Genomic DNA, 27,397 nt, shown 5'->3' on the forward strand with positions numbered 1-27,397 from the left:
ATATATGTCAATGTTGTTAAGATTCTAGATTCCACTTAGTATGTCATCTGTTCTAATATGTTAATTAGGGCATTTCCAAACCCAAAAGGGCTAAATGATCTTCTTTTCCCAAATATTTAAAAGTCTAACAGTTTAAAGTCTCTTCAATACCCCAAATTTGAAATTTATATTCTAATTTGTAAAAGCCATTAGGGAAGCTCCCATAACTTCAAAATCTAAACCACTAAAAATATACAAACTCATAGACTCTCAACAATTACATTATGTATGTTCATAATAAAGTATATCCTTATGAGCATTTTTCTATTCCTAACCATTCATACCACTATCAGCTTCTCTAGACTGTCAGAAGAGCCTCTCAACATTGTTTTCAGAATTTCTTATCTCCAATTCAATCTAAACGGCACTACAAAGTTTCCTGAAACAAATTCTCCAAGTTTCTCTTGTAAGTTAGGAGTCAAAGGCTAAAACAAATAAAATCTATTCACAATCCTTCAGAAGTCAACCTTTATGTATATTTAGTAGCACTAAACAAGCAGGATACCAAAACGCAATGGAACAAAAAATAAACTACCTCTACTTGGTACACAATCAAATAAGTAAGGAACCAAAACACAGTGGAAGAAAAAACACAAACTACCTCTATTTGTTTCACTATTCAAGAACATTTTTGATCAGTTAAGTATCTGCATTGTAAAACCAGTTTATAAGATGAAGTTTAAAATTAACAGTGAGTTGATTATAAAGCAGAGTTTTAGGTGGCAAGCTACAGCTATTTAAGTACCATCTGGCCAAGATAGGGCACATTAAAAGACAGGCATATTTTACATTAATAAAATATTTGTTACTACTGTGCATGGGTACTTAATCACGATTAGAGATTAAATCACTAGGTATAAGATAAAAACTTCTGCTAATTCTTAAGATACATATACAAAGCTCTAAGCACTAAATTATCAAGCAAACAAAGTAGTTCAAGGGAAATTATACTTTTTAAAGTTTTTACTAATTGAACAATTTATTAAGAAATTTTTTTTAATTAAAGAAGTTTAAGAAAATTTTTAACCTGAATCCATTGAGACTTTAGAAAAGGAACCAACCAGATAAACCCAGAGGAACATTCTGCAAGACTTGAGAGGTTTATAAAATGTAACAACCAGATGCCATGCTGCATAACTGGTATAGATGAACCACTTGTAAAAGAATTTAAGATAAATTGGTATTAAATGAGATGAAATTTTACTGAAACAGAAATAGAGAACTGTCTAGAAAAAAAAATAGGTTAAAAATACTATATGTAGTATGATTTTTATCTTGGTTTAAAAAATATATATGTACAGACATACATCCATGAAATATATATACAAAGAAAAAATCTGGGAAAAATTGGATTAAGATATTATAATAGTGATTTCTGAGTGATGGGAATATAATGTTTTAATTTTATTTAGTTTTGCTAGTGTGTATTTTTCTATTGTGCACATGTAGTCTTCTAAAATATAAAAGGTTACTTAAAAATTAACTATTCCTACCAGTTAAAAAGCTGTAAAATAAAACAAAAAAATCTTAGGACCCAAATAAAATTGATTTTTAATTACTCCTACCAGGTAAAAATGACCATATAAGAGGAATTAGGTTAGGTGCTTTTGTTAAGTGTTGGTCTCTTCAAAACTCTTCTCAGGTAAATACAAATATTCTGAACTGATATGAGATTAAATACTCACAACCACATCCAGTAATAGAGAAATACATACAGTCCTCCAATCAACTGGGAAACAGCCTGAGCTCATAATTTAGGAGTCCAATGAACAAAAGCACAAAAAAGTAGATGAAGTCCAGTAGGCATACAGCTATCAAACCAAGTGTTCCTATCAAAATCTGATTTTTACTATACAAACAAATGCTCCATAGCACTCTCAAAAATAAAGACTTGTTTACTGGACTTATATAATTTTAGCCACTGTTTTCAAAGATCTACGAATGAGTTCTTACAATGGTTTCAACATACCGCTGCATTCCTGCTCTGAAGCAAAGGCTTTGTATTCCGAATTAAAAGTCTATGGTCTGGATCCATAGTATAAGCCTTCTTCTTTTTATCACTCTTTTCCTTCTGTTCCTCATCAGAATCATAGAAATCCTTTTCATTGTCCTCTAGACCATCATCCTACAGGAAAGAATCCAATTCCAAGATTAGTTTAAGACTAAGAACAGTCTAAATAGTACACAAAGATAACTTAAAAAAAAAAAAGAAGCTACAATAATAATAGTATTTTACTGTAGAATACCACTGTTGAGGCAATTTGAAAATATTATGTTACCTATATGGAAAACAGACCTCCCCCTTTCTCATAATTTGTAATGCAATAACTGTCCTTTGGTGCTACAGATAATACTTTCTGCTACATAGTAAACCTCTAAAAATATTAAATTATCATAGAAATACCCACAGCTGCTCAAAGGGAAAACTTGATCATTAAAGTCTAACAAAGTCTATGATATGAGACCACCCAAAACCTGAAAACGGTTTCAATGAATTATCAGTCACTCTGTAACTATATCAAAGAATTAGAACATAGAATTGTTTGAACTGCAATACACATAAAAGAAATCATTAATAAAGTCTGACAGGTAAAAACTAGTAATTAAGTAGGTCCCCCTATTGTCAAGAAAGATTCAGTTTGAGATTTATGTATATCCCTGAGAGGTGATTCTAGGTTTCTGTTTTGCACTTTTCATTTGAATTCTTTATTATTTCAGTCAATATTATCAACCTGTAGGCACTGAGTCTTAACAATAAATAAAAAGCACACAAAGACAATGATATCTCCGTGGATCCAATGTAACTACTTTTAGAGGTAATTTCTGTTATCAAGTACCTGAAACATAATTTCTTCTGGGAGAATGGAACAGACATTCTTTTCCATATTCCTCTCACTAAGTACAATTAGAAACCCAAGACATCATATATAAAACAAATATATAGAAGGAAAGGTGGACAGAAGAAGACTGGATAGGGACCTCAAGACCCAAAGAATACACAACACTGAGTTCCTTGGATTTTCGTTTTTACCTCCTATCAAAGACCTGGTAGAAGAAAGCTAGTAACCCAGAAACACCAAGAACACATAAAATAAAACCCTCCAAAACCCTGTGCTCTATAGCCAAAGGACCAAAAAAGGGAACATCGAGGAGGACAGAAAACTTTCAGAAAATAATTGCTCTAGTGCAGCCAGCACTAGAGAAAAAAAAAACAAAAAACAAAAAAACACAGCTCTGCCCTCATCTCCACCAGCAAAGGCTGACACGGAGAACCTAGACTTCCAACCCCACCCTGGTCCAGGCTGTAATCAGAACACAAACTTTCCTACTGGGGTGCTATTGAAAAAGGCCAAGATGGGTCTGAGACATTAATTCCCACCAGAAGGTAATGAGGCACCTCTCTGGTGGGGAAACCAAGTGGGGAGCTTGGGCATCCAAGCTCACTTATCCATAACGAGGTGACTTTATCCCTCCCCACAGGACGAGTGTAAGAGGATGCTTAGTGGACACTCTGTTCAGCACATGGAGCACCACCAGCCAGTGGTAACAAAGACACACCACTCTGGTGTTAGTGGAAGACACATGTGGAACAGTAATGAGGCACTTTCATCCCTCCCAGCCAGAAAACTATTAGGGGAGTAAAGTGGGGAGCCAGATCCCACATTTAGCCATAGTGACAATAAGCACCATCTCCCCAAGGTGTCAATGGAGGCTGAGTGGGAAACCTGGATTTCTACCTGGACTGAGCAGTAATGAGATGGCAGCATGCACCCTACCTTTCTCTGCTGGAATGGTATTGAACAAACACAGCCAAGACTGAAGGTTTTAATAAGATCCATAATCTTACAATACCCAAAATGCCTAGGTTTCAATAAAAAAATCACTTATAATTCCAAGAGCCAGGAAGATCCCAAACTGAATGAAAAAAGATAACCAGTAGATGCCAATACCAAGAAGATAGGGATATTAGAGTTGCCTGATAAAGATTTTTAGAGTAACCATCTTAAAAATTCTTCAATGAGCAACTAGGAACATTCTTAATACAAATGAAAATGAGGAGGTCATAACAAAAAATTGTAAAATCTAAACAAAGAAATAGATGATATAAACAAAGACCAAATACGGAGTTCCCGTTGTGGCTCAGTGGTTAACAAATCCGACTAGCAACCATGAGGTTGTGGGTTCAATCCCTGGCCTTGCTCAGTGGGTTAAGGATCTGGCACTGCCATGAGCTGTGGTGTAGGTTGCAGATGCGGCTTGGATCCTGCGTTGCTGTGGCTGTGGTGTAGGCTGGCAGCTAGAGCTCCAATCCGATCCCTAGCCTGGGAACCTCCATATGCCGGCACTGCGGCCCTAGAAAAGACAAAAACAAACAAACAAACAAACAAACAAAAAAAAACAAATAGAAAGGTTACAGCTGAAAAACAAAGGAACCAAAACTAAACATTGAATGGGATCAAAAGTAGAACTGAGAGGACCAAGAAAACCATCAATGAATTAGAACAAAGAACAACAGAAATTATCCAATCTGAACAAAACGGAAACAGACTGAGGAAAAATGAGAAAAGAAAAAAAACAAAACAAAACAAAAAAAAACCCTCAGGGACCAGTGGAACTATAACAAAGCAGCTAAAATTTCCTATCATCTGGATCCTAACAAAGAGAAGAGAAAGAAGGTGGGCCTAAAAGAATACTCTAAGAAATAATTGTTGAAAAATTCCTAAATTTGGCAAAAGATGTAAAACTATAGATTGAATAAGCAAAGTAAATCCTAAACACAATCAACCCAATGAAATTCATAACAAGACATATTTAAGTCAAAATTCTGAAAACTAAAGACAAAGAAGAAAACCTGGAAGGCAGCATGACAGAAACAACACTTGAGAGGATGAAGTCCTGGATCCAGGCAGAACACAAGGATAAAAATGTAGGATACATTGAAGGGTACTTAGAATTTGAAATGGACAGGATGCAGTGACTGACGGTGAAGAATGAGATAGGGCACTCAAAAGAGATGCCCCCACTGCAAGCTTGAAAGACCAAGCAGATGATGATGCTACCAGGTAGGATAACCTTGTCCGGGAGTATTTCTCTTTTCCAAGGCTGCTTGCTATACAAACATCCTTAAAGACAGTCCAGACAGGAATTCCTGCTGTGCTGCAGTGATTAGGAATCCAACTGCAGCACTTTTGGGTCCTTCTGGAGGCTCAGGTTAAATCCAGGGCGGGATCAGTGGGTTAAAGGATCCAGCATCACCACAACTGTGGCTCAGATTCAATGCCTGGCCTGGGAACTTCCATTTGCCATGGATGAAATCATTCGCCATCTTTTAAATGAATAAAAAATAAATAAAAGCATTAAGAGAAAAAGTCCAGAACAAAACCTATCAATCCCTTTACACGGAAGAGCAAGAAAAATGAGAGAAACACATGAGAATCATCTCCTAATAGTTTCTTTTACTCAAAACTGATGTGCCCTTATTCTTCAAAGTGAACCTTCTTTCTATAATTAACCAATTACCTTAAGCAAAAGAAAACTTACAATTTGTGATCTCTAATCATTTTTCCTTCAACATGGAAAACATCAAAAAAAAAAAAAAAAAAAAGCCAGGCACAGAGTTCTTAGACTTGATACCAAAAGCACAGTTCACAAAAGAGAACAATGATAAACTGAAAAACCCTCTTATGAGGAAAAATAAAAAAACAAATAACTGGCAGAAAATAAACACAACTACATATGAAACAAGGGGCTAATGTCTAGAATATAGAGATTACTCCCTAAATTCCACAGTTTAAAAAAAAATCTAATCAAGTCAATTTAAAAACAAACAAAAGATATTGCTAGACTGAACTGTTTCTCCCCTAAAATTCACATAATGAAGTCTCAATGTGAGCATATGCCAAAATAAGGACTTTAAGGTCAAATGAGATTATACCGATGGGACCCTAACCCAACAGTACCGGTATCCTTATATGAAAAGAGAAGTATATGAAAATACAGCAAATAGGCAGCCACCTGCAGGCCAGAGAGTAACCTCAGGAGAAGTCAAACTTGCTAACAACTTCATCTTGGATTTTTAGCATCCTGGAAGAACGGTAACCAGTGTGGGATTTGTTATGACAGCCCCAGCAAACTAATACAAATTTTGGTAACAAGAAGTAGGGTGCAAATACACAAATACTTAAGTAACACAAATACTTAAGTAACAAATACTTAAAAAACTGTGGAAGCGGCTTTAGAACTGGGTCACTAAAAGAAGATGAACACTTCTGAAGTGCATGTTTTTAACAACTGAATTCCCTTGAAGAGACTATTGGTAGGAATACAGAAATCAGAGGTAAATACAGACTCTGATAAGATATTAGAAGGAAATGAGAAACATGTTACTAGAAACAGGAGAAAAGGCATTCCTTGTCATAAAGTGGCAACTTGGCTAAGCCGTGTTCTAGTATTTAGTGGAAAGTGGAAGTTAAATGTGATGAACTTGAAGGAGATTTCTAAGCAAAATGCAGGAGGTACAGCCTGGTTTCTCCTTGTTACCTTCAATAAAATCGGAAAGAAAGAAAAATTGACAGAATTTAAGCAAAAGAGAAACAGAACTCAAAGATTTGGAAAGTGCTCTGTCTATCCATTGCAAAAAATCAAGAAAGCATCTTCAGGAGAGAATATCAACCATGTGGCTGGAAAATAACACTTGATAATGAGATCGTGGGTCCCATTTGTGGACTCAGACATCCAGTTGAAGCCAGGAACAGAGATGGCATTATACCAGCAAGGACACTGACAGTTAGGACTTTAGGATTAAAGAAGAGAGATGGATCAAAATGATGGAAGCCTGTCAGACTTTTAAGATTAAACAGGACAGGACGATATGAGGGGACAGAGAGAAGGCAGTCATCTGTAAGCCAAAGAAAGTGGCCTCAGGAGAAACCACACCTGCCAGCACCTTTATTTTGGAGTCCCAGCCTCTAGAATGGGGAGAAATAAAGTCTTGTAAATCAAGCCACCCAGAATGTGGTATTTAGTTATGACAGCACTAGCAAACTAATACAGACTAATACAATAAGCAATTATTGAAGGAGATACACAAATGGCAAACAAAACACATGAGAAGATAATTTCATTAGTTAATAGAGAAATGTAAATTAAAACCAAAGCAAGGTGGTTTCGTTATGGCATACTTATCAGAAAGGCTCTCATCCAAAATTAAATCTAAAAATAGTGAAAACAGGAGTTCCCACTATTGTGCAATGGGTTAAGAATCTGAGTGCAGTGGCTCAGGTCACTGCAGAGGCACCAGTTCAATCCCCAGATTGGCACAGTTAAAGATCCAGCGTTGCCACAGCTGAAACTTGAATTCAATCCCTGGCCCTGGAACTACCATATGCTGCAGGTGTGGCCATAAAAAACTTGTAAATAAATTTTAAAAAATAGTGACAATACCAAATGACTGAGGACACCTAGGAAATGGATCACTCATATACCGGTGGTGAATGTAAAAGGTCACGGTCACTCTGGCAGGTTGGCAGTCTCTTACAGGACTAAACCTGTAATTACTACACAAACCAGTAATTGCCCCCTTGGGAGTTTACCCCTGGAAAATAAAAATAAATTCTCTTACAAAGATCTGTAAACATAGCAGCTTTATTCCTGCTAGCCAAAATGGAAACACCACAAACGTCTTTCAATGGACAAAGGGTTGAACAACTGGATAAACAAATGGTTAAACATCCATGCCATGGAATACCACTCAGAAATAAAAAGAAACAAACTACTGATACATACAACTCTGATTAATCTCCAGAGAATTATGCTAAGCCACAGTGAGAAAAATTAATCCTAAAAGGTTACATACTATATGATTCCATTTATACAGCATTTCTGAAATGACAAAATTACAGAGATGAAGAAGCAATCAGTAGTTGCTGGGGTTAAGGGTGAGCAGGGTTAAGGAAGGGAAAAGTAAGGGGATTTAGCTATAAAATGGTAACATGAATGAAATGTTCTGAATCTTGACTGTATCAATATCAATACCCTAATGGTAAGACCTTACTATAGTTTTGCAAGATGTCACCACTGAGGGAAAGTGAAGAGTTACACCAGTTCTCTCTCTAATATTTCTTACAACTGCACATGAATCTACAGTTATCTTAAAATAGAAAGTTTAATTAAATACAATTAAGGAGAAAAAAGATCAGTAAATGACTTAAAAGTAATTTGCATGTATTTATTGTTATAACAATAAAAAAATTATAACAACTAAATTGTTATAGGTTAACATCATTTAATGAATTATGTTTTCCTTGCTAAGTACTTATCATCTTTACTTAAATATCACTGAAAACACTTTTCATCAAAAATATGACCTTTAGGTTTTTTAGAAGTAGCATAATATTTTCTGTGTTTTTTAAATCCACAATCAAAAATCTTAAATTCTCCAAACAGAAGAAATTCACCAAATTTATACTCTTTGAAAACAAAAGGCATTTTTAAAAGTAATACCCACTTTATTTATTTTTATTTTTTGTCTTTTTAGGGGCACATATGGAAGTTCCCAGGCTAGAGGTCGAAGGGGACCTATAGCTGCCAGCCTATAGCACAGCCACAGCAACTTCAGATCCAAGCCGAGTCTGCGGCCTATACCATAGCTCATGGCAACACTGGATCCTTAACCCACTCAGCAAGGCCAGGAATCAAACCCGTGTCCTCATGCATACTAGCTGGGTCCATTACCGGTGAACCACAACGGGAACACCCGTAATACCTACTGTAATACATAAACTAGAAATTATAACATTATCACCTTACCTCGAATATACGATTCATAACAAATTACTTGTCTCAGTGATTTAAAAGAAAAAAGGCTAATTGAGAAATACTTTTATACCAGGGCCAGCATGTCTGCTCCTTTAAGGAGCTTCAGACCAAACTGGTTTATTACATGAATTAAAAAAGCAATAAATGATACACAAATAATCTCATTCTCTAAAGCATAAGCACTCACCTATACTCTTTAGTGAATATTAATCAAATAAACATTCAAAATCTACCTAAAACTGATATACAAAATAAAAAAAATAAAATCCAACACTAAAAAAAAAACAAAAAACTGATATACAGTGAAACTGTTAACACAGCAGTATAATAAGCAAATAAAATCTTCAAATGCACATAATGCTGCTTTCAGTAGCATTTATTTGTTCCAGTTCTCCCTCAGTATTAACATTTTATTAAAGTTCAATTATATTAGTTTTAATAAATGATATCTGTATTGCTTACTTTCCTGTAAAAGCATTTAGGATTATGGTAGTAATTTCGGTAAAAAGATTGCAAAAGGGAGGTGTTCCTGTTGTGGCTCAGTGGAAAAGAATCTGACCAGCATCCATGAGGACACATGTTTGATCCCTGGCCTTGCTCAGAGGGTTAAGGATCTGGCATTGTCATGAGCTGTGGTGTAGGTCGCAGACACGGCTCAGATCTGGCAGTGTTGTGGCTGTGGTGTAGGCCAGAGGCTATATAGCTCCAATTCAACTCCTAGCCTGGGAACCTCCATATGCCACAGGTGTAGCTCTAAAAAGACAAAAAAAAAATTGCAAAACACTTTTTTTTCCTTTCATTAGTATCTTTCCCATATCCAAAGATCTTAACAAAGATGTTAGGTAGAACTACAAACTCTTCATAATCTTCTTACTAAAGATTTGTAAATTAATTCTTTAACATATAACATTAAATAAATTGGCATAATTTACCAAAATGAAAGGGATTCTTTGAAATAGTACAATGTTTTAACAACAAAATTATTGAATAACAAACATGAAGAACATATTGCTTAATACCAGAAACAGTTACTGATAACAATTATTACTTGAAAACAATATCCCTTCTAAGGAACCTTTCTCAATGCTTTTAACGAAATTTCAATTTGGTTCTAATGCTATAAGAACACAATTGCCTAGCTTTTTAGATCTGACTCTAATTACTAACTCTATGTATGTCCCAACAGCATAATTCTCTTAAGTTTGCACTAAAAGGAAAAAAATTGATAAATGAATGGTTAATGTTTTTAGGAGATTAATGAAATGAGCAAGATGAGGCTTCCATATAGGATGGGGGCCAATCTTCTCTAACTTTGTATCTCAGTGTCCCTGCTAGTTGTTCTCTCAGGTTTTCGACCCATCAGAACAGACAGCCCCAAAAGAACAACAGCTAGACGCGCACAATCAGAAAAGGCATACCAGAGGTCACGCCGGTTCAGTATCAGGGCTGCCTCCATGACCATGTTAAAAAACTTGACCTCTCTTTATCTTAATTTACTCAACTGTAAAAGGGAATAAAAGTAGTATTTATGGAGTTCCTATCATGGCTCAAGATAACAAACCCAAGTAGTATCCATGAAGACATGGGTTCGATCCCTGGCCTCGCTGAGAGGGTTAAGGATCTGGCATTGCAGTGGCTGTGGCATAGGCCTGCAGCTGTAGCTCTGATTCGACCCCTAGCCTGGGAACCTCCGTACGCTGTGGGTGCAGCCCTAAAAAGACCAAAAAAAAAAAAAAGTAGTATTTATATCATGAAAATATTTATAAAGATTTGTTAGTTTAGTGAATGTTATCAGTACTTGGTGCCTAATGAATTTTAAACACTCAAATAGTAGCTATTACCATTGCTTTTATTATTAAAATTTCTTCCTTCTAGAAACCATTTAATAGAAACTATTACTTCACCTTAAATCACATAGCCCTATATGTCAAATAGAAAGTAAAGTTTTCCTCTAAAATTATCTCTCAGGAAAGGAACTGCCTCATATTTGAGAATTAACAAATATATCATGAGGCTTTTGTACAACTGTTTCATTCTGAACCATACACTGTTTGGGGAAGTCATTACAATGAAAGAACTTAAGTCAATGCTAATAATAGATAATTAAAAGATGTTGCAAACTCTACGACAAAATGTCATTAAAATAAGACTTGAAAGATTTCAAAAACAGGTAGTACAGGAGGATTATAGAGTTCTTCTAGTAAGAGGCAATTTGGAATAACTGTTATAGTGAGTTAGGGAAGAAAAATAAAACCTATCTGTTTGAAGGCACTGAAAAGCTAAAAGAACAGTGATGAATTATATAGGCAAGACCCAGAATAAGCAGTAAACCTAGAAATCTGACTTGACACTTAGAACTGCTTTCCCCCCAAAAGCATGTGTTATTACCTAACAAAAAACCAAGAGGCCTAAGAACATTTAGCAGATTCACAAAAATACAGAAACAAAAATTGGAGGTCAGGATCCACCAAAAAGCAAAATTCCTACTAACTATTCTTAGTCTTTGGTTTAAAAACCTGAGAGGCTACACCCTAAGGAATAAAAATGATAAAATTAAAGCCCACTTTTTAATCATCTCAATCTATAATTGAGGTGATTAAGTGAACTCAGATTGGAGATACCCTTACCTAGCAATATTCCACAAGCAAAGCAAAATCCATCATCCAAAGCTTCAAACTACTTCAGCATGTCTTCATAAAGGAAGGAAGGAAGGGAGGGAGGAAAGAAGGGAAGAAAGAAAAGGTAGTCACAAAGCATCAGGATATTTTTTCATTTGGGAGGGAAAGCAGGCTGTTAAATGGAAGGTGTTGCAGGAGGGGCTTCTGAAGTATACTTTCTCTTTCTTAATATGAGTACTTCTACATAGGTGTATTCAGTTTGTGCAAATTCACGAAGCCATTTGCTTCTGACACGTGTACAGTATTGATTTCTACTTTAACAAAATTTTTAAAAATGTGCAGGTAAGAGAAAAGATGATGTAAATAATGATGTAAATATAAATGATGTAAATAATGATGTAAATATAAATTTTAAAAAATAAGACAATAAAAGAAAAGCTTAAAAATGAGGATATCATTCAAGACTTTAAAATGGACTGCAGGAGTTCCTGTCATGGCTCGGTGGAAATTAATTTGACTAGTATCCATGAGGACGCAGGTTCAATCCCTGACCTCACTCAGCAATTGAGGATTTGGGGTTGGCGTAAGCTGTGGTATAGGATGCAGGAGTGGCTTGGATATGGCATTGCTGTGGCTGTGGCTGTGGCTGTGGCTGGCAGCTACTTCAATTCGACCCCTGGCCTGGGAACCTCCATATGCCAAAGGCACAGCCCTAAAAAGACAGGGGGAAAAAAAGAATAAAATGGACTGTGAAATAGCTACAGGTAGTATGTTCAAGTAATTAAGAGATAAGACCAAACTTTTAGGCAAGGATTTCAACATCATATTATCTTTACAGAAAAATCAGAAGTACTTTCTTATGTCATTTTGATATACAGTGCTATAATTTCAGCAACTGCTTGGAAAAATCAGGTAGAGGAAGATTTGTACTCTCTCAGAGACAATAGCCCACATAATCAAAGACACTGAGGACTTAATAAAGCTTAATAAAACACACATTCATTCGTTTTAAGATTCTTTTCCCATAACGATTATCACGGAATACTGAGCAGAGTTCCCTGTACTATACAGCAGGTCTCCATTGGCCAACCAGTCCATATAGCACAGTGTGCATGTGCCAACAAAGATACACCACCAAAGGCATAATCCATGAACAAAATAACTGATAAGCTGGACTTCACTAAAATAAAAAATGTCTGCTCCGCAAAAGATGTCAAGACAAAGATAAACCACAGACTTGGAGAAACATTTAGAAAAGGTACATATGAAAAAGGGCTATTATCCAAAATATACAAAGAGCTCTTAAAACTGTACAATGGAAAGCAAATTGCTTGATTTAAAATGGGCAAATGACCAAAGAAGATACAAAGATGCCAAATAAGCATATGAAAAGATGTTCAACATCATATGTAATTAGGGAAGTGCAAAGTAATAACAATGAGATGCAACTACACACCTATTAGAATGGCTCAAATCTAAAACAATGACAACACCAAATGCTGGCAAGAATGTGGAGCAAAAGAAACTCTTAGTCATTGTCAGTGGGGATGCAAAACAGTACAGCTACTATAAAAGACAATTTGGCAGCTTCTAACAAAACCAAATATACTCTTACATCACAGTCCTTGGTTTATACCTAAATCAGTCCACACAAAAGCTGTACAAGGTTTATAGCAGCTTTTTTCATAATTGCCGATTTCTGGAGACAAACAAGATATCCACCAATAGGAGAATGGATGAATAAACTGTGGTATATCTAGACAATGGAATATTATTCAATGCTAAAAAGAAATGAGCTTTAGAGCCATGAAAAGACAAGGAGCATCCTAAAATGCATATTACTAAGCCAAAGAAGCCAACCTAGAAGGCTATATAGCATATGATTCCAACCAAATACTCCAGGAAATCAAAACTATGGAAAGAGTTTAAAGACTGACTAGTGATTGTCAGGGTTTGTGGGAGAGAAAGGAATGAACAGGCCGAGCAAAGTGGATTTTTTTAGGGCAGTGAAACTATTTTGAAGATATTGCAATGGTGGAGTCATGTCATTATATATTCGTCAAAACCCAGAGAATGTACAAAACCAAGAGCAAACCCTAATGTAAACTATGGACTTTAGGTGACAGTGCTGTATTAATACATGCTCATCAAGTGTAATAAACACACTACTGTGGTGAAGGATGGTAACAGTCAAGGAGGTGGGGCAGGGGCAGGGAGTATATGAGAAATCCCTGCATTTTCCACTCTATTTTGTTATGAACCTAAACTGTTCCAAGACAATTTTTAAAAACGAATTTTCAAAAAGAACCAAAGAGTTTAAGACATCTGAAACTATCTCACATTGAAACAAAATTTCCCTCTACTCATGTGTACTGACCACTCCCGATGCTAATATAAAAACATCAGAATAAAATTAGCTTTTCACTTTGCTTTAGAACATTCACTTACTGGAGAGAGAAGTGTTGTTACATTAACTATAAGCTTTATGAAGTCCAAAAAAATTACCTTGTACACCATAAAACATATTTTGGAAAGGCGTAGTTTATAACTCTTTCAAATACTATTATATAGACTCATGGGACAAAGAACGTATGAAATCATACTTAAGTAGTACTACTCTCTATATAGATGGTTTCTGAAGCACCAAACACAAATGTTCACAAAAACTATTAAGTCAGTGTTTGAACCCACAATTCTGGAGTCTAAGGATGATCTTTGCTTTTTAGGCATTTGAGAACATAGAGAAAGTTTATATGAGTTATCAATAAACTCAGATTAAAAGTGGTGGAGTCAAGAGTTCCTCAAGAATCACTATTCTTCATCCTGCCACTTCTCCCTTTTATTATCTTGGCATTTGTAGTCGTCAAGAAAGAGTCACTGAACACATCTGCCTGCCTTCTGGATTCCAAGAGCGCCTGGAGGGCAATAGCACCAACTTAAGATTTGTACCAGGGTAACACAATGTCTGCAGTCTGCTGGGGACACAGACCACAATATTATGCTTAAAAGCTACATGGGGGGGAAAACATCATGGCACTGTCACGCCATCTAAGGTACTCTTATTAGCAAACTTGGGCTATCACAGACTGTGTGGCTTAAACTACAGACATTTATTTTTCGCAGTTTTGGAAGCTGAGTGCCCCAAAATCAAGGTGTTAGCAGACTCGGTTCCTGGTGAGAACTCACCTGCTAGCCTACAGATGGCTGCCTTCTCACTATTGTCTCCATATGGCAGAGAAAGAAAAGAGAAAGAGAAAGGAAGCAAGCTCTCTGATGTCTCTTCTCACAAGGGCACTATTTCCATGATGATAATCCCACCCTCATGACTTTATTGAGACCTGATTACTTTCCAAGGTCCTCACCTCCAAATCCTATCACACTGAGGACGAGCACTTCAACAGGTTGATTTGGGGGGACACAGACATTCAGGGCATAGGTCCCATAGCAGTTTATACGAGGACCATCGCTCTGACATTGGGTTAGATTTCCCTGACAGGACCAGAATGGGTAGTGATGAGCAATATCATAATCATTTAAACTAGTTACTCAGTACAGATGGCACATCTTACCAGAGACATACACTAACTTTTAAAAAGTCATGCTTTAATAACATTTTCAATTGAACATTTTCCAAAAAAAAAGTCTCTCTCCCCCCCAAATCAGGTCTATGTAGAGGAACACAAGATGCGCATACTGGCTTGAGACCTTTTTTCCCTTCTGTGAGGTAAGTGCTATGCTATTCACTTTACATGTTTTATACCACAGCCCAGTGACCACTACCCCACACAGGTGGAAGCGTGGGTTTGAGGACCATTGAACACTCGATCTCCCCCAAAACATCACAATTATGGAAACACCTGTGCCCAGTAACTGAGATGAGCCACTATGAAAATCTAGAGTGTTCAATTGCCCACAACACTTCTCATTTCTTATGACTATATGTTCAGCATCAGTATATAGGAAAAAAGCTTTCCAAATCCAGCAGTTTCCAAACATTGTAACTGAGAAATTGGAAAAAAATCTCCATAAGACATTTTATCATTTTTTTTTTTCTGAAATAAAATATACTCATGACACAGTTGAACTTAGGCCTAAGAGTTCTAAGACATGAGGAAGAAGGGTCCCAGTTGTTTGAAAATGAACGAATCTCAGTCTAATGACAAAGACAAATAAGAATTACTTTCTATTAAATAGAACTCATTTTAGAGCAGTGCTCGCTCAATCATAAACTACAAAATAAAATGAAAACCAAGCTAAGTAGAACTAATCGTAATCCCTCACATATTCACTCCCCCCTTATCTTATTAACCCCTAAAATAAAGACAATATATTAAAGGAATTAAATGTCTATTGACATGAAATTGATAAATTTAATTCCACTTTAGGACATTTTAAAAAAGTCAGAGGGTTAGATCAGAAACTTTTAAATATCTATGCATATACATGGGAGAGGGGATAAATCAGTAAAGTGTGTTTTAATCTTATGGGGAATGCTAATACTTAAATAGAAAAAAACAAAAACGAAAACCTGTACTCTAGATACAGTGAGGGTAGGAAACCAGGGCACCAATAAACTCCAACTTAAAAAATTTAATAAGCAAAAAACCAGAGTTCCTGTGGTGGCACAGTGGTAACAAACCCAACTAGTATCCATGAGGTCGCAGGTTTGATCCCTGGCCTTGCTCAGTGTGTTAAGGATCCGGCATTGCCATCAGCTGTGGTGTAAGTATCAGACCCAGTTCAGAGCTGGTGCTGCTGTGGCCGTGGCACAGGCCAGCAGCTGCAGCTCCAATTCAAGCCCTAGTCTTGGAACTTCCATATGCCATGGATGGTGCAGCCCTAAAAAGACGAAAACAAACAAACCAAAAAAACGCAAAAACCCTAGGTTTGAAAAACTCTTCACATAAGATACAACATTTTTGTACATTTAGAACGGATAAACAACAAGGTCCTACTGCATAGCACAAGGAAATATAACTAATCTCCCAAGATAGATCATGATGGAAAATAATGTAAAAAAAAGAATGAGTCAATTTGCTATACAGTAGAAACTGGCACAACACTGTAAATCAATAATATTTTATATAAAATAAATAAATAAAATTTTGCTATGATACTGTTTATTCTTCATTAATTTGAAGATATCTATATATCTAAATTAAATAACACCCTTTGAGTCACTAGAAAAACTTACATAAGCAAGTTATTTTAAAATAATATATGAGGCCTTTCTGTAATACTCAGACAGGGTCCAGACATATTATTCTGGGTTCTTATCATAACTTTAAGGGAAACTTTCACAGTATTCAGAGTCCCTGATGTCCTACAAATGAAGGAGGAGGATGTCCTTAAATTCCTTGCAGCAGGAACCCACTTAGACAGCATCAACCTTGACTTCCAAATGGAACAGTACATCTACAAAAGGAAACGTGGCGGCATCTACCTCATAAATCTGAAGAGAACCTGGAGAAGCTTCCCAGGCAGCTCATGCCATTGGTGCTACTGAAAACACAGCTCATGCCAGTTTTACATCCTCCAGAAATGCTGGCCTGTGAACTGTGCTGCCAGTTTGCTGCTCCCAATAAAGCCACTCCTATCACTGGCTGTTTCACTCCTGGAAACTTCACTAACCAGATCCAGGCAGCCTTCCGGGAGCCAAGACTTGTGGTGGTCACTGATCCCAGGGCTGCCCACCAACCTCTCACAGAGACCTCTTAAGTTGACCTGCCTGCCACTGCTCCACGTAACACAGACCCTTCTGTGCGTTATGTGAACACTGCCATCCCAGGTAACAGTAAGGGAGCTCACTCAGTGGGTCTGGTGTGGTGGAGGCTCACCCGGGAAGTTCAGCGCATGCATGGCATCATTTCCTGTGAAACACCCAAGGGAGGTCATGCCTGATCTCCACTTAGACAGAGATCCTGAAGAGACTGAAAAGGAAGAGAAGGCAGAAGCTGAGAAGGCTGTGACCAAGTAGGTATTTTAGGGTGAACAGACCACTCCAGCTCCTGAGTTGACTGCTCCTCAACCTGAGGTGGCAGACTGGTCTGAAGGTGTGCAGGTACCCTATATGCCCATTCGACAGTTCCCTACCGAAGGTGTGATTGCTCAGCCTGCCACTGAAGACAAGCCTGCAGCACCCCCTGCTCAGGCCACTGAAAGAGAGGAACAACCAATGAATGGTCTTAAGCTGTTCCTTCACAGACTCTTAAAAGGGAAATAGGCTGATGAAAAATAAACAGTTTATAAAATAACAACAAAAACAATAATACATGAGGATAACTTCTAGAAGATAAAGCTAAGCGTTAGAACTGGCTGCATTTCGAGAACAGGAGCTGGAGGTGAGAAGAGGAAGGGAATATATTTATTATACAGCAATTCTACTCCTAAAGAAATGAAAACACATGTCCATACAAAAACTTGTGGCACTGGGGGAAAAGGTTACAGCTCCAAGGACATACAGAAAGTTTCAGAGTTCAATATGAGCAAGTTCAATCTTTGCCTGCCAGAGATAAATATACTGAATGTGTATATATCTACACACATTTTTGAGTTACAGAAATTTTGTTAAAGAATTAAGATAAAAAAGTATAATTTATCATATTTACCTACATATATATCATTTCCTTCATTCTTTATTCCTTTTATAGTTATAAATTACCATCTATTATCATTTCCCTTCAACCTATAATTTCTTACAATATCTCTTGTAATATAGTTGTCCCATGTACATATTTTTTTTCAATTTTGTTTGTCTGAAAATATCTACATTCCATCTTTATTCCTGGGGCATAAAGAAGTCCCTGGGCCAGGGAACAAATCCAACCCACAGCTGCAACCTATGCCAAAGCTGTGGCAATGCCAGATCCTTTAACCCACTGCGCCAGGCTGGGGATCGAACCTGTACCTCCACAGCTACCTAAGCCAAGCCATCTTTATTTTTGAAAAGCAATTCTGTTCAATGTAGAATTCTTCATTAACTGTTTTTTCCCTCAACAATTTAAAGATGATATTCTCTCACTTTCTAGACTGCACTGCAGTTGGTGATAATCACTGTTTCTCTGTATACAATGCATGGTTTATCTCCATTTTCAAGGTTTTCTCTTTCCCTTTTGATTCCCAAAGTTTGACTATGATGGGGAGTCTCGTTCATGGCTCAGCGGTTAATGAACCTGACTAGGATCCATGAAGATGCGGGTTTGATCCCCGGCCTTGTTCAGTGGGTTAAGGATCTGGCATTGCCGTGAGCTGCAGTGTAGGTCACAGACACGGCTCGGATACTGCATTGCTGTGGCCCTGGTGTAGGCCGGCAGCTATAGTCGATTTGACCCCTATCCTGGGAACCTCCATGTGCCGCAGGTGTGGCCTTCAAAAGCAAAAAAAAAAAAGAAAAGAAAGAAAAAGAAAAAAGAAAGGTTGACTATGATGTGCATGGTGTAAATTTTTATTTTGCCTGGGAGTCTGATGGATACGTACATTTGTGTTTTCCTCCTTAAACTAAACCTGAAATTTTTTTAGCCTTTATCTCTTCAGATATTATTTCTACTTCATTCACTGTTTCCTCTCATTTTGGGATTGCAGTTACAATTATTTCATTCTGTTTGATAGTATTCCATATAGTTCTGAAACTATTTACTTGCCTTTATGTGTTTTTCAGTATGTTCTTCAGAGAGCATAATTCCTATTAATCTATCTTCAGGTTTCTTGACAATTTTACAGCCTCCTCCTATTAAGCCTATCTATTGTACTTTTAATCACTGTATTTTTTTCAGCCCCAGAATTTCCATTTCTTTCATATAATGTCTTATTTCCTGTTAAGAGTCCCCATCTATTTATTTAATGTAACCATTATTTTCAGTGTAATACATATATATATAATAGCTGCATTATTTGTCTGATAATTGCCTCTTCTTGATTATCTTGAGGCTACTTTCTACTAGCTACTTTTTCTCTTGAGCATCAATTATTTTTTTGTTTCTCATGTCTGCTAATTTTTTCAAATTGCATTTTGAATAATATCAACCACATACTATAGAATCCTTACGCTGCATTCTTCTGAAGTGTATTGATATTTATTATAGCAGGCATTTTACTGGTTTCAAACTCCAAATTCTATCTATGCTAATGCGGCAAGTAAAATCCCCACTCATTTCTTCTTCTTTTTTTTTTTTTTTTGTCTTTTTAGGGCCATACCCGAGGCATATGGAAGTTAACAGGCTAGGGGTTGAATTGGAGCTGTAGCTGCCGGCCTACACCACAGTCACAGCAATGAAGGATCTGCGCTACATCTACCACCTACACCACAGCTCATGGCAACACCAGATCCTTAACCCACTGAGCGAGACCAGGGATCGAACCCACATCCTCATGAATGCTAGTCGGGTTTGTTACTGCTGGGCCACGATGGAAACATCTCCATTTAGTTCTTTTATCTTCTAGTTGCTGCTTATTTGCTAGACCCACTGAAGTCTTCCCTATACCTGCAGAGATGGTCAGCCAGCGATTTGGATGGTGTTTACATTTGTGTCCAGGGATGCACCCTGTGTGGTTCCCATATCCTTCTGGAATTTCCCTATAATTTTTAGGTATTCTTTATTCAAGATATTCAGCCTTGAAGTCTGTACTCAAATACCTAAGTAAGCAAGGCGGGGACTTTTGCTATTACTATATGGGACTGGGGAGTGCCCTCAGGCAAAACTCTGCAAACTTGCAAATCTCATACCCTGACATTTCAATGTTTCACTTGGAGTCCTCTCCATGTTTTGCCTACTTTTGTTCATCTTCGAAGTGCCTTTAGATTGCTGGTTTTCAAAATAATTTTCCAGACAAGAGAACTTAAAACAGAAACAGACTCAAAAGATTTTGAAACCAAATTTGTGGTTACCAAAGGGGTAACATGGGATGGAAAGGATAAATTAGGGGTTAGGACTGACATATACACAATACTATATATTAAAACAGACAAGTAACAGGGACCTACTTTATAGTACAGGGTATACACACACACACACATATTTATATACATATATATATATATATATATATATATATATATATATATATACACATATATATAACTACAATGCTCAATCCCTGTAGAAAATCCGTATGCAAGGAAGGAGAGCTTCTTCAATAGGGGTTGTCTGTTGGAGACAATCAACAGTGTCTCCCATACTCTCTACACCACCTAAACAACCATGTATTGGCAGAATCTGTTGGATGTAACTACTTTGGAACTCTGGAGTCTACTGAAGGCTCACAAATTCCAGAAGCACTGCAGTGACTTTAATATCTGTATATATAAATATATATATATATATATAGCGCTAAATAACAGAACAAAATTGAATGTTTCAAATTACCACCTTATTCGATTATATAAAATGATAATCTTTTCTGAGATGAATATAGAAATAAGCAGCCAAATCACAAAATTAAAAATTAAATAACTGACTTGTCCAAAGATGAATTCAGTATTAATCATAGCTACTCCTTTATGCTAGAGTAATAAAACTAACACAGAAAAAAATATAAGGAAACAAATGGATTATAAGGTCAAGAGAAAATACACTAATATATATATATATATATATATATATATATATATATTTTAAAGCAGAGCAGAAAAAGGAGACATCTGGAGGGCAGGAGAATGCACTACTTAACTTCTTAAGCTCTATGTCTCACCTCCTAAAATTCATTTATTGCATGCTGAAAGTCATAAAATACTTTTTTTTTCTTTTTCAGCCACACCTGTGGCATATGGAAGTTCCCAGGCCAGTGATCAAATCCAAGCCACAGCTACAGCAACACTGGATCCTTAAACCAATGTGCTGAGCTGGTGAGTGAACCCAAGCCACAGGGAAAAGCCAGATCATTAACCCCCATGCCATGTTGGGAACTCCATAAAATACTTTCAATACTGTGAACATTTAGAGGCTTCTAAGTAAACATGGTAAGAAAAAGAAAACAAAATGTCTTTCCCCAATTTAAATAACATGAGTAAAATAAAAAGTTAAAACTAGAAAAAATAAGTCAATAAAAATGAAACAATGGCATAAAACTTTTAAAGTTTTTTTAAAAAGACAAGATTCTAGAAAACCATATCCTTCGCTTCTTAAGAATGTTCATGAACAATCCCTGCATTCCCAAATCTAGATAGAAGAAAACTGAGAGGTTATTCTTATGTTTTCATTCTACTAGGTAGGGGTGGGGTGGGGTGAGGTGGGGTCAAGAGGGAGGTTGGCAGTGAAAATAGGTGGTGAGGAGAAGTAGGCAGCAAAGTCAACCAGCCTAGCTCTCTCTGAAAGAATGGAAGGTTCTGCAGCAACACTACTGAGCAGAAACTTCTGCAATAAAGGGAACATTTTGTATAAGCACTACCTAATATAGTAGGCACTAGCCTCATGTGAATACTGAGCACTTAACGTGGGGCTAGTGCAACTGAGAAAGTGATGATCAATTTTAGTTAGTTAAATAGCCACGTGTGGCTAGAAGCTACTATATTGGAAAGCAGAGTTCTTGGGTTAAACAATGAATAAATAAGAACAGTTTAGGAGTTTCTGTTGTGGCTCAGTGGAAATGAAAACTGACTAGTATCCAAGAGGATGAGGGTTCAACCCCTGGCCTCACTCAGTGGGTCAGGGATCCGGTGTTGCCCTGAGCTATGGTGTAGGTAGCAGACTCGGGCTCAGACCCCAGCACTGACCAAGTATTTGGAACATAATACTCTGCAACATATTCACAGTATAAAAGGAAAAAAAGAAAAACATGCAAAAGACAAAGAAATCATTCTGGAAAAAAAATCCTCCATATATCAAAAGAAAATTCTACAGCAAATTACTAACAACATGAACTCAAAATAACCACATGTTCAAACATGAGATGATACAACCATAGAATGAAGGAAATATAAGATTAAAATCTGGAAAACAATATACAAAAAAGAATGTACATATGTGTATGAACTGAGCCATTTTCCTGTTAAGCAGAAACTGGCACAACAACGTAAATCAACCATAATTTAAAAAAATAAAAAATCAAAAAAAGACTGAAATCTGAATAAACTTAAAGATCAAAGTAGTACCATTACCAAATTAAACACAAATTATAAATAACAGATTATAGCACTGAAAATGAAATCACTGACGAAGACTGAAGATAAGATAAATGCAAATAAAAAGATAAACACTGGGCGTTCCCATTGTAGCTCAGCAGTTAAAAATCCAACTAGTACCCATGAGGATGCTGATTCAACCCCTGGCCTCATTCAGTCAGTTAAAAGATCTGGCATTGTTGCAAGCTGCAGTGTAGGTCGAAGATGCGGGTTGGATCTGGCATTGCTTGACTGTGGCGTAGGCTGGTAGCTGCAGCTCTGATTCGACCCCCAGCCTGGGAACTTCCACGTGCCATGGGTGAGGTTCTAAAGAAAAAAAAAAAGATAAACATTAAGGCAATTTTTTAGAGATGACAGAGTAGACAAAGATTATAAAGTAGAATAACTGGTATTCCTAAAGCATATTATTGACAAATGGAATTAAAAAAAATTGAACATCAAATAAAAAAATTCAAACATAAAAGACAATTCCCTAAAATAGAGGAAGTGAATATGCAGAGCATGAAGAATGATCCATAGACATGCAACCTCACTAATCTTCAAAAAATTTTAAGAAAAAAAACAAACGAAAAAGAACAGATTTTTGAAAGTACCAAAAAAAAAAAAATCAAGTTACCTGCAAAAAAAGAAAAATCTGGCTACAGAGCTCCAAAAGGTGAACAGTAATATATCCAGCCAAGAAGTCAAGTGTAAGTGTAACAAGACATTTGAGACATATTAAGATCTAAGAGAATACCGATCCAAGAGTATAGGCAAAAATATCAAGTGTGAGAGTGACACTGCAAGTCTCAAATTTTATCTCTCAGCTACCCATTCTTAAGAAGATCCTGGAGGATTTGCTCCATCAAACCACGAAGACCTAAAAAGAAGAAGGAGGAGAAGACCTGAGAGAGAATTTAAGACGGAAAAGAGAAGAATTTCAGTTCTACAGTAACAGCTGTGTAGCAAGCCTAGCAAGCAATCAGAGTAGAAAAGATGGGTAAAGCCTCCAGGAAAATGTCTCCTGGAAGAGTATGAAGCTATTGGCATACTGGATATATGACAACTGTGCTGGTTAGGACCATATCAAGTTATCCACAAGGAGAACTTTTTTTTTTTTTCCCAGTATCATCCACGTCCAGAGTGTGGCTTCATCTTCATGCCTGCAAAAATGGCTGCTGTACCTCTAATCATCACACATGTCTTCCAAGAAGAAACAAAGAAAAAAGGCAAAGAGTAAAAAAATATACATCTAAAGTAAATCCGTCAGAAAAGTAACAGCTTTCTCAGAATCTCAGCCAGAGTATTTTCCACATATATCTCAATTTCTACAACTGGGTCATATAGCCATTTCTGACTCCAAGGAAATCAGCAGAAGCTGGTTATTTTTAAATGGAGAGATCATCACTCTGAACAAAAAACGGGATTCTGTTATTTAAAAAGAGGAGTTGAGAGAACTGATATGAGGTAAGCAACTAGTAGTATCTCAACAACTGCATATAATGTCATATTTTGAGAAGATTTAATATTCTGATGGAGAATTTGGAGTGCTTTGTAATAGCGACATGACAAACTAGGCAAATTTAAAATGAGGCAATTTTTGATTCCAGGAAGAATTTAAATTCTACAAGACAGGAGAGGAAAATGTTACTATGCAGCATATTTAAAGTCATAAAGTCATAATTAAATGAGTAATAAGTATTGGTTGAAAAACTACAATACAATTATATTGCAAAACTAGAACAAGGAAAGTAGAAGCATATGGTAATACATTAGAAGAATGTCAAATTCTCCATTTATATGCCAAATTCTTCCAGTTACATGGAAGTCAATATGTAATATCTAAAACTGATAAATCAAGAAATGGTGGAGTTCCCATCGTGGCGCAGTGGTTAACGAATCCGACTAGGAACCATGAGGTTGCGGGTTCGGTCCCTGCCCTTGCTCAGTGGGTTAACGATCCGGCGTTGCCGTGAGCTGTGGTGTAGGTTGCAGACGCGGCTCGGATCCCGAGGCTCTGGTGTAGGCTGGTGGCTACAGCTCCGATTCAACCCCTAGCCTGGGAACCTCCATATGCCGCGGGAGCGGCCCAAGAAATAGCAACAACAACAACAACAAAAAAGACAAAAAAAAAGGTAATATATGTATATTACTTAGAAATGGATAAAGTTAAAGGCACACACATGCACAAAAGTCTAAAAGAACTGAGGTAGCTAATTCAGGCAAGGCAAAATGTAGAGTAGGAAAATGTTCCTTGGAGTTCCCATCGTGGCTCAGAAGAAATGAATCTGGCTAGGAACCATGGGGTTGTGGGTTTGATTCCTGACCTCAGTGGGTTAAGGATCCGGCATTGCCATGAGCTGTGGCATAGGCCAAAGACGAGGCTCAGATCTGGTGTTGCTGTGGCTGTGGTGTAGGCTAGCAGCTGTAACTCCAATTGGACCCCTAGCCTGGGAACTTCCATATGTCGCGGGCATGGCCCTAAAAAGACAAAAGACAAAAAAAAAAAAAAAAAAGAAAAAAGAAAGAAAGAAAGAAAGAAAAATGTTTCTTGTAAACCTTGTAGTATTATTTAACTTTTTTTTTAACCATATGTATTTTACTTGGACAAAATTTTAAATGCTTCTTTAGAAAAGAAACTACTTGAGTTTAAAAATCAAAAAAATTCTAAATAAGAAAAGAATAAATGATCTTTAGGATAAATGCTTCATAACCAATGGAGAGAAGAGACCTCATTTCAATATACGCACATGGTCCCTAGTTTCCCATTAAACTGCATTTCGAACCCTTTATCATAGTCTAAAAGAGTGAACAACTTTATCTGCATGATAAAGCACAGATTCTACAACTCTACGTTACTCTGATTTTTTAAAATTTCACAGAATAATAAGATTAAAAACAGTCCATTAGTAAAACAAAATACAAAATTTATTTCATAAAACTAAGCTATAAAGAAAATTAAACAATGAAAAATAATCTCTGTCACCAAGGTCTTCTAAAACAGGACTTGGATGTGGAATTTTTTTTAATTTCCCCAATACATTAATTTTTTTTCCTTACTGGTAACTGGATGTGGAATTTTGAAACTTCATACTTGCAGAAAATTACTAATCAAGAACTATGTATATGAATTTTGTGTCCTCATAAATTCTTATTTTACAGCTACCCTTGAAAAACTTAAACTTATCCTAAAAATACTTCATACAAAACTATAAACCTGGAACTTATTTATACCTATATAAGGTTTTATAGTTGCAGTACAGATACAGTGAAAGGAAGAAAAGTAAATTCATCACTTCCAACTTCAAAATGGCATACGTACTTCCACCAAATTACATTACCTGGACTCATACATAAAAAGTAACGGTGAACATAACAGATTTTTAAGTCCCACATGACTTAAGTAAAACATTTTGATAATTCTTGCAAAACCATCGTCTGCTACAGAAAGTTCAACTTTAAAGAGCTAGATTGATAAAATTAAAAATACTCCTGTCAGGTCCAGTGACAAGAGTTTTACTTTAGTTTGTAATTAATGCCACTAAAGTTTTTTTTTAATCGCTCTTAAAATGTACTTGGTGTTTTATAACAATTTATTTCTAAAAACCCATTACATCTACAAAAACAACTTTAGAGATTTACATTTATGCTTCAAGTGTTCTCCTATAATAGGCTTGAATGATACAAAGAAAACATTTAAGTATTTTCATACCTTGAAAATTATACAAAGTTGACCTAGAATAAAAATGCAAGCCAGTTGGACTGCAAAGAGTAAGGCAAATTTAAGAAAATAAAAATGCAAATATGCATTTTAGCAGTCTCTTGAATTTATTAACCTAAAAGGTTTAATTTCCATTTTCCTGCATCAGCTGTATTTATAAAATGTCGTGCCCTATAAATACGCTGTTATTTTCTATAGTCAAGCACCCTCTTAACAAATCTTCTCATTAATATGTAAATTTAAAGTCAATCGGTCTTCTCCCTGACAGCCCCATGAATTCCTAGTGCACTGTATAATCGGCTTTGACTTGGCATCCACTATTTATCATCAAATATGTCAGTTAGAAAAATTATGGAAAATGCACTGCAATTGATATGACTGCAATCTACTTTGTCAACACTTAATTGTTCTTCAAATCATACATTTACATATAAACAGCCTAAATACTGATCTATAATGATGCAAATAAACTAAATTAAAAATTGCTTCTGCCCCTGAAGAAGCTTATTTGTATATGATGTGTTCATTTGAGAACTTACTGACAAAAGCATGTACATCAGCTCATCTCAAAAAGTACTGTTACTAATTTTCAATTCCTCAAAAAAACAATTTTGCTACCCTTCAAGCATTTAAACACAAATGTTTTAAAGAATCCAGTGAGAAACATAATTTTTCTTTTTGAAAAGCAAATTTAATTATGGTTGTTAGCTAAATGCAATGTCTGAGCACTGCAGATGGGGGGGGCTTTAAAAACAGCTTTGGCTAGAACACAGTAAGCAACACTCAGAAACTTATTCAAGTGCACAAAATATATTTTTAATTTAAAAGTCATGAGGGAATAAAATATAATGAAAGAATTTGACCTAGGTATTGGATTATTCTATTTCTGGCTCCATCTTTTATAAGCAACATTATTTTAGGTGAGTCATTATAATCTATACCCCTGAGTTTCTCCATCTATAAAATGGGTATAATAATTCCCACTGCCCCATCTCAGATAAAACACAGTACAAGAGATTACACCAAAATAATAATTTGCTAAGTATCACAGCATCCCTCTTCACATTTTCTTAGCACTTGAAAGAGCAACCTTGATTTTAATGACTT

General features: G+C 36.3%; 1 protein-coding gene and 1 pseudogene across 3 annotated transcripts in view; one reads left to right on the forward strand and one right to left on the reverse strand.

Annotated features, from left to right (window-relative positions):
* Positions 1-27,397, reverse strand: part of AP3B1 (adaptor related protein complex 3 subunit beta 1) — a 256,686-nt gene that overhangs the window by 145,559 nt on the left and 83,730 nt on the right. For all 3 annotated transcript variants that reach the window (XR_007134506.1, XM_047778162.1, XM_047778163.1), the window contains exon 8: positions 2,009-2,164. Coding sequence is in view for 2 of the 3 variants with exons in the window: in XM_047778162.1 (XP_047634118.1) it covers positions 2,009-2,164 (156 nt within the window). In the remaining variant the exon portion in view is untranslated. The remainder of the gene's footprint in view (positions 1-2,008; positions 2,165-27,397) is intronic.
* Positions 11,809-17,663, forward strand: LOC125123885 (40S ribosomal protein SA-like; annotated as a pseudogene).

This window comes from Phacochoerus africanus, chromosome 4 (genome assembly GCF_016906955.1).
Source record: "Phacochoerus africanus isolate WHEZ1 chromosome 4, ROS_Pafr_v1, whole genome shotgun sequence".
Classification (NCBI taxonomy): domain Eukaryota; kingdom Metazoa; phylum Chordata; class Mammalia; order Artiodactyla; family Suidae; genus Phacochoerus; species Phacochoerus africanus.